A 13,048-nucleotide genomic window follows, 5' to 3' on the forward strand; every position below is an offset into this window, starting at 1 on the left:
TGCTAGTTTTGTTCGTATCATTACGTTTCAGATAATCCAAATGGTTTGAGCTCTGCGCTGGCAAAAACATTTAAGTGGAACACAAGCATGCTTGCTTTTAATCTCAAACATGTACGGTTTTCTGCCTCTAAAAAACCTGTGATTTTCCAAACAATTCAATGCAAGGGTAGATCTCTTCAATGGGAAAGGAGGTTTAATAGAAGGGTGCATAGAGAGAATTGATCGTCCTGGACTTGATTTTGTGGCATTGGAGGATCCAAAATTAGTTCCTCCTCGGAGCACACAAAGGGGCAGGTATTTGCAGCATCTGGTGAGTTTGAGTAGAATCTGTGCGCAAAGCAATTAGACACGGTCTTTTAAACTCATCTCTGTCATCACATTTTCACATCTTTCTCCTTTAGGTACTCTAAAGGGTGATCGAGCTGATTGGCTTGTTGAGAAATGCGCGGTATGTCTTAAATGCACAAATGAAAAGGAATTCTGCTTAAAATTATAGCCATTTTATTCCCCTTTCTTTTGTAACTGTTGAGTCCTCTAATTTTCTATCCTTAGGAACTTGGAGCTCATAGTGTGATCCCTCTGCTGACAGAACGTTCTCTATCAATCTCAGAAAATCGAGTAGACAGGCGGTGACATGTCATTGTGGCAGCAAGTACAAAACAGAGTAAATAATTGCTCCTGCAATATTTTTTCTGATAAATTTTCCTTGGGGTGTGGAGGTTCTTATCAATTTAATTTTGACTCTCTGATAAAAAGTTATTTGTTAATTTTCTTTTAACCTTACCACAATACTTGGTCAGCAGTTGAGTGAAATGATTCAAAATCCTCCAACTAAAGTTGACCAGCATCTTGGCTCAAGTAGGATAGATTTAACAGTGTTTGTGGAGCATTTTTGGTGGGTTAAGATATTCCAGTGCTATAACTGAAGGGAAAGGGAACCATCCGAGTCAGATTCCTTACCACTCATTCCATGAGTTTGATGTTTTTTTTTCCTCTTTTTTTTTTTTTTTATCAAAATCCTGATGACATTGGCGAAGACCTGACTCGGATTTTGATAACATAACACAACCAAATCAGCCATAAATCAACTCCTGGACAACAATCAAGAACACTCTCTTTGAAGAAAATGCACTGTTTATTGGTCAGGAGTTGGCCATCTCCTACACCGACCATGGGAAAAGGAATGTTTGAAAATTCGTGGGCATTCTTCTCTTCATCTATCCCTACTATGCTGAGCTTGACCTTTTTTTCTTTTTTCTTTTTTTGCCTATTAAAAATTCAATTTTGTCAACCCAGACGACAATCCCAAATGGCAAGTAAAAGCATGAGAATATTTAAAGCCTCGTTTAAATTATGTTGAATGATGCAGTGAGAATGCATGTATAATATACAACACCTTATTTCTTGGAGAATTATCGAGGTCAGAATTGAAATTTGCACTGGCACTATCACGTACACTGCTAGGGTCTGCTAGTTTTTATTTTTATTTTTAGCACGAATGCCATTGTCGAGCATGCAAATATGAAATTGAAAGCTGGCTAGGAAAATAGAGATGCAATTTAAAAAAGTCTTTGCAAGAATGGACCCATTGAGAAAGAAATGTCGTGTAAGTGGATGTTACCTTTCCCTATCTTCATCGTGAATTCCAACGTCAATTTTGGACAAATTTTCTAATATTACGGAGTTGCTAGTTCAAGGACATCCTCAAAAACATGTACTTGACCACCCGGTGAGTTTTTGAGGAATTAAATGTCAAACGAGAAACCAAAATCATGACTAAGAAGTGATAACTCAAGAGGAAAACGAGGTCAATTTTGAACATGTAGTTGAGTTCTATTCAATTTTTGCATTTTAGGTCATTATCATGTTAATAAGTGTGTATAAAACATACTGATACATCAAGAGGAAAACGAGGTCTTTAGTGATGATGAGAGAAAAACGTAATTATTTACAACATGTGTTAAAACATACTTGTTTATCTTGAGTTTGATGGGTACATTTAACAATTGGATTTGAATCCTATTATAATATCAGGCTGGTAATAATTAATACATTACGAGAACTGCACTACAAATAATTACTTGTCCATTCCCAAATAAAAATAAAATAAAATAAAAACCTTCTAAACAAGTAATTTTTAGCTACAGTTAGCTAAACCCGTAATTAAATAGTACTACCCCTCAACAATTTTTTTTGCAGCCAACTAGGAGTCATGAAAAATAATGTAAGATAAAAGTTGGGTTTGAGTATGAGTTTATAATTGTATTTAATTTAATTTTTTATATTTTATAAATTGTAAATATAATTCATTTTTTTAAATTATAATAGATTAAATATATCATATTGAGCTAAATTTTTTATAAATATTATAAATATCTACATGTAGACTTATATTTTTAATTTTTATAGATGTATATTTATAAACGGATCTCCAACATAAATTACATGTGCATGACACCTTTTATATTTTTCATCTTATTAAATTTTAATTACCTTTCACCTACCCTCCAATTAAAAGACTTAAAGAATTTAATATACAGCTTTCTAACAAAAATTTAAAATTAAAATATTTTTTAAATTAAATAAAAGTAATTTTTTAATCTATAAACTCTTAAATATAAAGATAAAAGGAATATGAATATATAGATTGAGTAGAGTTGATTGAATTTTAAAAATTCTAACTTTTAATCATATATAAGATATCTATATTTTAAAAAATTTAATTCATTATTACTATAATATTTATATTATTTGATCTTAATTGGTTGAATTGTATCATAATATGTGTGTTATTATGTGTGTGTGTCTATATATATATATATATATATATATATATATATATATTAACATTCCTAAGAAAACGTGCCATATTAATTGTTCAGGTCTTGGTTGTTATGGAGAAGACCTATAATTTATTGGTATTTGCATCACAATTAATGAATGTGTTGGCTGATAGGTTTTTCCAGGCTCTGACCGTCTGACGGCCGGACTTTTTTTGAGGCTCCCTTTTTCGTTGGTTCACTTGTAATTCTTCTCTTCAGCCTTACTGTGTATTTGATCATAGGTGGGACTTGGGAGATATTTGTGTAATTTTTTTTTTTTTTGTTAAAAGTATATTAAATAAATTTTTTTTTTGTTTTTATTTCTGTTTTTAATACGATAAAATTGCAAAAAAAAAAAACACATGAAAATATTAATTTGATATATTTTTAAATAAAAAATACTTTTATAAATAACTTGAAATGAAAAAAACAAATTGATTATCAATCTTTATGTCTCACTTTCTCCTTCTTTCTTTTGTTTTTCTTTTTTCTTATCATGCTGTGCCTTTCATGAATACATCATGAATTGCTGTAATATTTGCAAATATTGATTTCCATTAAACCATTAAATTTGAATTGAGTAAAATATATTCATTGTTTTATTTATATAATAGTAGTAAAACAGATACATCATACAACGAGAAGTGATGATATGGCGTGTTTCGGTAATGCATTTGAAACTGTTTTTTAATATTTTTTAAAAATATTTTTTGATAATTTTAATTTATTAATGTAAAAAAAAAAAATTATTTGGATATTGAATTATTAGTTTTTCCGGTTATGTTACGGCCCAGAGACAATTTATGTGGCAAAGAGCGGTAGACTATAGAGCATGTGATGGAAATCAGCTTATATCATCAAGTATTTTTCACTGGAAAAGGGGGCAACAAAATCGATTTGTTTTTGGCTCTTTTTGGCTCCTACTTTAGGTCTTCGCTGCGTGCTGATGCTGTGATTTTTGTTTTTTTAGGAGGTTCTTGTTCTGTTATTTATTTATTTCCGGCGAAAAAAAAAAGGAGTATTTTGGTGAGATGGATGATGGATTCAACTGCAGCCCGTTTGTTATATATATATATATATATATATGTGAGCAATCCAATTACCTAATATAATAATCATGAGATAATGCAATGGCTTCCTCTTTTTTTTAGGAAAATATAGTATATAAAATAAATAAATTCAAATTTTTTAAAAAATATATTTTAAAAATATAAAAACAAATAGGCTATTAGTGATAAGATTATCCTATGACCAAGAAGACTTGAGTTGTTATTTATTGATATACTTTTTTATTATATAAAAAAGGTTTGAATTCGAAATCTTTTAAGGGAATAAATTAAAGACATAAATATAATTTGAGTTATAGTTTTTTTACTATTGTTGTAGGTTGCTAGAAACCGGGTAACACCTGAATATTATCTCACATTTATTTATCTGGAATGGTTAAGTTAACAAATTAAACGTAGACCATAGATAATTGCAAATAATTTAGCAGTTTATCAAAATGTCCACTGAAAACACTACTGCCTTGTTCATTATGATATGGAGTGTGTTTGGTATTGCGGTAGCTGTTGTGGTTGTGGTTTGAAAAAAGTTGTTTTTATAAAAAGTACTTTTAATTGAGGTTGGTTTGAAAAAATAGGTGTTTGGTTAAAACTGTGGTTAAAATTAAGGTTGAATAAAAAGTAGTTTAATGTGTTTGGTTAAGAATGTTTTTAAAATTGAGGTTATAAAATAATTTTAAGAAATATATATTAATATTGATGGTTTTAAATTTAAATATTGTAAATTTAATTACTCCTATTACATCATGGAATAAATAATACTTTATATAAAATATTTTTTATTATTCCATTAAACTATATATAATTTCATTACGTACAAAATTCATCCGATAAAAACTGCAGTTTTCATAATTTTTTGAGTTTGTAATAAAATTAGATAAAATATTATCAGATATAAAATTGATATTATAGTGTGAGTGAATTTAATTCACTCTATACTACTTTTTCGAGAAAAAAAATATTGTTCACATCACAGTGCGAATGAATTTAATTCACTCTAAACTAGTTTTTTTTTTAAAAAAAAAAAATTAATAAAATTAACACACTGCGGAAAAAAAAAAAAACAAACAAACTGGACGCACTGCATTATTTTTTAATGTGAACAGTGTGCCATGTATACTATTCATGCTAATTGCACTGTTCAATGAACAGTGCAATTAGCTGCACAGTGCATGAAAAGCATGAATTTTTTGCTTTTCATTTAGTACGTTTTTGACGCAAAATTTATGTGGGCCCCATACACAGTAAAACAAGTTTTTTTGTTATCAAACGGCTGCTGATTGCGTTTTCAATAAAACGCAGTCGCAGTCGCAGAGCCAAGCGGGCTCATGGTGAGACTAATCAGAACTGCTTTTCGACTTTCTTATACTTGGTCTTTCTTATTTTTGTATTTTAAAATTGATTTTTTTAAAAAATTAAATTTTATTTTATTTTTTTATTTTAAATTAATATTTTTTAATGTTTTTATATTTTTTTAATGCGTTGATATCAAAAATAATTTTTAAAAATAAAAAATATTATTTTAATATATTTTTAAATAAAAAACATTTTAAAAAAAAAAACTATAACTATACTTTTAAATAGTATCTTCACATTAAAAAAAAAAATCCAGTGACATTTCTCATGCAAGTAGATTATAGAGAATTTTTCATATATTTATTAAAAATCCTATGAAAACAAACAAATCATGTAAAACTTTTTAAATATAAAGTACCGATGTATCCATTATGTTTTTCATATTTGAAAAATCTTCTAGGCCTCTCCATTATCATTATACCGTATATTTTTTAATATTCTGATGGTAAAAAAATCAAAGACACGTCATTATCATTATTATCATGAATGCATCTTAAGATTATGTTTGTGAAAACGGTGGAACTATTTTTTTGAAATATTTTGATTTTTTGTATTTTAAATTTATTTTTTAATATTTTTAGATTATTTTAATGTATTCATATTAAAAATTAATTTAATAAAAATTTACTTTTATATATTTTCAAAAAAAAATATTTTCAATTATGCTGTTCTCCTCCACTTCAGCACAAAAGTCAGGGGAAAAAAAAACACAGCATGTTGTAAACCCGTAATAATCTACAAAACCATGCCCCATATCTGGCCAACCTGTCAATATAAACATGAAGCGAAACCAAACCTGAACACAAAGTCACCTTGTCACAAACCACATTAAAAAAAAAGAAAAAAAAAAGAAGCAAAACCTTAGGAAAGCCAGAGAAGCAAATGTCAAAGCCACTGGATTTTTAGAGAAGAGAACCCAAATTTCGTCTTTCGTTTTTTTCTTACAAATTAAACTAAGTGATTTTTCTTGGTTTGTTTTTGAGAGTTAACCCAGATGGCAATTCAGCTAGAGAATCTGGTGCAGTCAATCAAATCAAAAGTTAGAGCCTTGAAGAAGTCCAAGAAACCATACATCAAGATGGACAAGAGTGCAAGTGTTAAGGTTGAGATCCGTAGCAGAAAAGCAAGAAGACTTATTGACAAGACTCTCCAAGTTGCTGATCGTCCTGGGAAACGCACCATTTCTTGATTCTCTTTAGCATTTTTCACGTCTCCAATAAATCTTCTCTAATCTTTGTACAGGTAAAGTTTAGAGTTTCTTTTTGTTTCTCCTGTGTGCCTTCCGATTCTGTGTTTCTTCAGAAGTTAAGAACTTTTAAGGCGGGGAACCGTTTCGGGTTTGGCCTGGCGTCAGAATGTTTTTTTCTATGTAAGGATCAATGAAAAGCTTACATATTTAATTTGTTGCTATTCACTTCCTTTTGGTATGGATTCGAAGGAGATTCCAATGGTTGTTCGGAAGATGAATCAACAAAGAAGAAACTTGATGAATAGTTCATCTATAATCTACACGAAACAATAGTTCATCTATATATTGACAATCAATGTTATCTCATATGCAATAACAGCATTTTTCACACCGACAATCTGCCCATAAAACATTAATGGGTCAGTTCTCCGATGCTACCTGTTTGCCCCGAGCAATTGTTTCTTGCAATTGTCAAGGACTGAATAAAGTTAAAGCGATTAGTATGCGAGTGAGAAGAGGAAGAAGGATATTTCTGTTAATTTGAATAGCCGAGTTTGCATTTGAAAAGGTCAAATTAGAGAGATTCACGGGGAAATGGCAAATTGGGATTTTGGGCCATTTGGCTCCTCAACATCAGCAATAAAAAGGGCGTTTTTAGTGTAGGAGACTCCTCCCATTGCATGGATCTAAAGGATCAAGTCTTCCCTGTGCTTTTGCAAAGGAGAGGGAGAAGCTTTGTTTGATTTTGTTGAAACCCGATCACAGTGGAAATTGCACCAAATCTCACTCTCAAACACCACCTTCTTCCTTCTTCTTTTTTTAAAACAATTTTATAGGGTTTTTTCTTTTTCTTTGTTTTCAAGAATTAAATTATTTCCTAATTGGAAGTGGTCTAAAAGCTTGGGCATTTTTATCAGAATTACAAGTAGAATTAGAACCTCTTCTAATTATATTAAAAAGGTGGCATGAATCACTTGAGGTGTTGGCCCAGCGGTTAAAGGGACTTGTTCCCTTCTTTTGTATCATGGGTTCAAATCTCACCGTGCATGCCTATCACCCCCGCGGTGCCTTACATGCTTACTAGGTTTGTAGGATGTTCAATGAGCTGTGGGATTAATCGTGGTGCACACAAGCTGGCCCGGACACCCACGTAAATCCAAAAAAAAAAAGAAAAGAAAGAAGGTGGCATGAAATCAAGGTCCAATTCTTCAGTTAATGAATTAGATTACGGAATTATATTTTAACAAAAGTCTACTCTGGCTTTTGATCAATATTCAAGACTTCCATTGCATATGCAGTAAATGCTCTCACATTTTCTTCTGGCATTTATTTTATTTGTTTGTTGACCATCATGCATTTTCTTCTGGCTTATTAATTATAATTCACTTGGTATATGATTTTTGTGATTTTGACAGGAAACTCATGTAAAGCAAGCAATACATTTCTGTCAATGACTTGTATATGCTTCGTTCAGAGGGTATTTATTAATTTGTTCTCCAATGCGTAATAAAGGGCCTTTATAGTTGACTTCACTGCCGTGGATGAGCTAAGATTATACTTCTGCAAGAAGAAATATCAATAATTGAAATAAATTCAATGAAAATATTGGTGTTGAATCAAATTCTAATTCAAGCTTAATTACACTTTTGCTTGTAATTTCGGCTATTGAGTTGAATATTTGCGTGTAGTTGGAACAAATAAGAAAATCTTGGTTAAAATTAGGACAAATTGGGCTATTAACATACAAAATAAAAAGAAATTATGAATTCACATAACAACAATTAATGAAATAGTATATTTTTAGATGTAATAGTTTAAAATTATGATATTAATTAGATTTTGTGGTTCATAATCACAATAAATTTTTAATTGATGTTTCAGTTCATAAACCGTATATCAATTAAATTCTAGTATTATTAAAAATGATGAACCACTCCATCAATTCATGATAATTACTTAAACTGGTTGTTTGGGTGACACTGGAACACACAGGACAAACTCAGGAATTAAAATGATAAGGAGAAATGTTAGACCTTATTGATTCCAAATGACATAGCTGCTTCAATTATATATATATTTCACTTTTTATAGTTTATACAGATAACCATGTACAATACATTATCTGTAGTATTATTATCACTTCATAATATCGTAATAACTGAAGATATTATTTGCATCTCTCTTCCAGAAAACTGAACCTAGATTCTTCTTTTTTTAAAGGGTATGATTTTGGTCGTCTATGAAGACCTGATAAATTTAGTTTATAGCTTCTTTTAGCAATTTTATGTTTGTTTTAGTTTATTTATTTATTTTATCTTACTAAGGAGTCATGTAATGAGAAACACTAGATATTAAAGTACAATTTTAAAAACAAATAAATAAAAATCATCAACAGGAATAAAGCCATAAAAAACCGATCACTCGATCCAAAACTCGACGGAGTAGAGGAGGAAGGGATAAACCTGACTTGGCCCAGCCATCGCCATCCTCAGGTTTCACAAACCCAATTGACCATAAGAAACAAAGACACGCACGAAATAAGGGATTTAGGGTTCAGCTGTTTTTAAATGGAACCATCCCAATTCAAGAAGCACGAACTGAAAACGAGAGACCCAAGAAAGTTGGCGGCTTAAATCGTCAATCATGTAGTGCAAGGAAAAGATTGGTTGACGATATGTTGTCAATGAACATCACAACATATCTGGTGTAAAACGTCCATGTCCTCTTTCTTGTATATTGCAATCCTGACCCTTAAATACAAATAGCAAGATTCAAGGCATTCAAATATGAAAGATAGACTGGGGTTTGCCCGTGAAAGATTATTGAAGATCAAGTTTGCCTTGAAATGGGTATTTGATTTCTCAATTAATTTTGCAAGATGGGCATGATTTGTAATGGGTTGTTTTGATTAATTCACGAAAGACATGAATCGCAATATCATTTTCTTCTTCTTCTTCTTCATCTTCTTCGCAAGATGGGCAAAATTGGCATCTACTTCTTCTGGTGCTATTCTGCTGGACAAACGCAAAAGCATTGATGCAGCTATTAGAATGCAGATGAATGACTGGTTATTACATAATGAAAGAAATGAAATCGAAGCCGAGTTTGACGTCTTGGAATGCAACAAAAACAACGGGGATAGATGCGCAAGCTCAACAAAGCTCAACAGAAGTATAGTGATTATACTTCTGTTTGCCTTCATAACTGAGAGAAACTACTAAGCCCTGGATCGCCTGGAGAGTTGTTCAATCATGAAGCAATGCTTCCTTACTGAATATTCTTGAATTCCTGTTAACGACTGGTTCGGTTTATATGAATTGGGTTTGCATCATAATTTCTCGAATTATTAGCAATTGATCTTAGCCTCAAGGGACTATATTTGGCTATTCAAAAGGGGTCCATGGATCAAATATAGCTAGCGAACTGCTACTGCGTCTTAACCTGCAAGCACAAGTTGCTTATCCACGCTTCGTCTTCCGTGAACGGTGCCGGCACTTCTCGTCAATGTAATTGCTGGTTCAAAAGATTTAAGATAGCATTTTATTATTTGACTTTTGAAGCTGATCGTAGATTTCTGTGCTACTTTCTGATAAATTTGAAAAAGAAAAGGCAAAATGAAGCCATCAATTGTACGAAGAAATATCTCTCACGCCTTGACCATTTTCTTGTGGTCGCATCGTATTACATATTTTACAAGTGGAAACAAGGAAGCAAAAAAGGAAGAAATTAATTAACCACAATGATTAATCAAGTTCATGTAATTAAACCTGAGAGAATACTCTCCAACGCTCTTAATTTCACTAGTAATAGGCACCTTTATTCCTTGTAACCGCATGGCTTCTACTTCTAGGAAACACATCTACCTTGTCATCTTCATCATCCTCTCTAAATGAACAAGGTTTCTCCTCCTCGATTTTGCCAATCTTTCCTATCCCAACACTATAGCTCCTCATTGCCATTCCATTAGAATATCTCATGGAGCTCTCCCGTCTCATGACTCCTGCTTCCCTATAATGCATATCTGGCTGCATCTCGTGACTTCTCCTCCCTGAAGCCGATTCTGAAAGCACACCACTTCCTCTCCCTGAAGCTGATTGCAACGGTCCACTTCTCCTCCCTGAAGCTGATTGTAACGGCCCACTTCTCCTCCCTGAAGCTGATTGCAACGGTCCACTTCTCCTCCCTGAAGCTGAGTATCCTATACTGCTTTCTCTCATGGAATTACTGCTGAAACTCTTAGGCAAGGTTGACATTTGAGCTGTCGGTCCACCTACCATACCATTATAATCATTCCCAACCATATCAGAGCAATCTGCCACGAACTTCATGTAAAAGTTCCCAGCCTTCCTAAGAACAGTGAAGGGCGCTAACAAAACTACCACGAGCTTGCTTCGCTTTTTTGCTTCGCTTCTCGTACTTGTCCCACCCATGTTATTACTAATTTGCGAGAAAATGAAGTGCAACTATTGAGAATTAAGCAGGTGGGATATCTTGTTTCAGTTGAAATCTTGGAGCTTTCATGGTCATCATGGAGAAAGAGTGATCAATATATAGGTGCGTGATGGTTGAATTTGGATTTTGATGACTTTTCTACGTTGAGTTTGTTGAATGGAGAAGGAGAAACGTGTGGACGCTTTCCAACCATGAAGGGCAGGCATCTGAAGGTTTCAGGAGGAAATAGGAGTATTATAGCAGTTCATCGAGTAGGCCAATATGGAAAATGCTCAATGGGCTCAGAATCCCACCTCATGGATGATCAGATTTCAAATTTGACCACTCCTTGTTTTCAATAAGAATACAAAGATTAATGCTAATAAATCATATATTTATTATACTCATATACATTTTAAAGAATGAGAATGTGATTTATATATATATTTAATGTGATTATATTTGTGCTGGCCTTTTTATTATAATCTCAGCGCCAAGATTGTCATGCACTTATCAATTTATTAAAAAAAAAACAGCTCAAAAAAAGTCAAGATAAATGTTCTCCATTTGACGCGGTCCCGAATGCAGAATGCTAAGCCGTTGATGAGGTCATCGTAAACATTATTTGGACAACTTTATCCCTGCGTCTTACAACTAATTTCACAAAATTAGTTTCAATGTTACCCATAAAGTTTCTCAGTTGCTGCAATTTGATCCCCCCGAGTTGCAAACAATGAGAAATGGAAGAAAATCGCTAACACAACACATAGAAACTATATGCTAAAATATCATTTTAGGATTTTACCCAAATACTACAACAATGGAGCAAGAAGGTGAGAAAAGATTTGATAATCGACCGGCCACGCCAGCTGATGTGATAAAATAATGTGAACCTTATTTTAAAGTAGTGAATGCCCAAATACCCGGGGTAGGCTTCTCAGTTCCAAAGAAATAATCAACAAAAACTTGATTAATAGCCGCCTCACTAAAGTCTACGTCATTAATATGCCCTGGATCAATCAAGTCGTTTATTGCCATAGTTGAAGTCAATAAGGTTGAAATAGTACTAGCTAGTACTACTAGATTTTTATCCTTGGGTACGCTATGGGGTGCGTCAGGTTAATTTTGTTAATGTGTGTGTATTATTAATATTTTTTTAATTGAAAAAAATAAATTATATGATAATTGATTTGATATAATTTATTCAATTTGATAGATTTAAGGATAACTTTGATGACCAGTAAAAATATAATTTTACTCAAAATAAATATTTAATATAAGATCTTTTTTATATAAATATTGAGACAAAATATATTTGATTGATTTGTATCATCTTAAATTGACCTATCAATTCACATATCAAGTCATGAAACCATAATAACTACATAGAGAGTATATTAAAATAAATTATGAAACTTAATTTTTAATAAACTCAATGTTAAATAATAAAATTAAAAAAATAAATCAAATAAAAAAATTAAAAAAATAACATTAGTCAATACAAGTTAATATGTTAAACTTGCTATTTGAATTATGAAATTAGGATAATTTAATATGAAATAAATTAAAATAAATTAGGAAACTTGATTTCAAATTAATACAATGTTGAAAAAAATTAATTAAAAAAAATTAATATGATATATGAGTATTTTTTTTTTTGTTAAATAATTAATGTTTTGTAATTATGGGGGTCCCAAACGATATTTTGTTTGAAGTAGTCATATGGGAGCTGAGGAACACACAAAGTGTACGTTAGACATACACAAGATAATTTTCAAAGAGCTAAGAAAGAGAAAACAATCAACTATTATAAAAAAGCATAATTGCTCATCATTTATATTAAAATTGCAAATGTCGAGTAACAATCATAGAAGAAAAGGCTAAGTTTCAAGACTCTCCCACTCACCAGCCCATTGATTTGGGCGTGCCCCTGTGAAGATTCATATCAATCACCCATTTATTCTGAAAAATATAAGATGTTTTGCTTGTTTGAAAGTATAGTTACAGTTATTTTTTAAAATATTTTTCATTTAAAAAAATATATTAATAATATTTTTTTATTTTTTAAAATTATTTTTGAGATCAGCATATCAAAATGATTTAAAAACATAAAAAATATATTAATTTAAAGCAAAAAAAATTCAAATTTTTTTAAAAATATTTTTAAAATACATTGCCAAATACAT

General features: G+C 31.3%; 1 protein-coding gene across 1 annotated transcript; it reads left to right on the top strand.

The window, feature by feature from the left end:
• Window positions 1–6,043: 6,043 nt before the first annotated feature.
• LOC118059080 (uncharacterized) lies at window positions 6,044–6,648 on the top strand. The gene has a single exon (XM_035071891.2). The coding sequence runs from the start codon at window positions 6,237–6,239 to the stop codon at window positions 6,429–6,431; it is 195 nt and encodes a 64-aa protein (XP_034927782.1). The 5' UTR covers window positions 6,044–6,236; the 3' UTR covers window positions 6,432–6,648.
• Window positions 6,649–13,048: the final 6,400 nt, after the last annotated feature.

Source organism: Populus alba, chromosome 9 (genome assembly GCF_005239225.2).
Source record: "Populus alba chromosome 9, ASM523922v2, whole genome shotgun sequence".
Taxonomy (NCBI): domain Eukaryota; kingdom Viridiplantae; phylum Streptophyta; class Magnoliopsida; order Malpighiales; family Salicaceae; genus Populus; species Populus alba.

Excerpts from the sequence above, each read along its gene's own strand:
- LOC118059080 (XM_035071891.2), top strand. The coding sequence starts at position 6,237 with ATGGCAATTCAGCTAGAGAATCTGGTGCAGTCAATCAAATCAAAAGTT.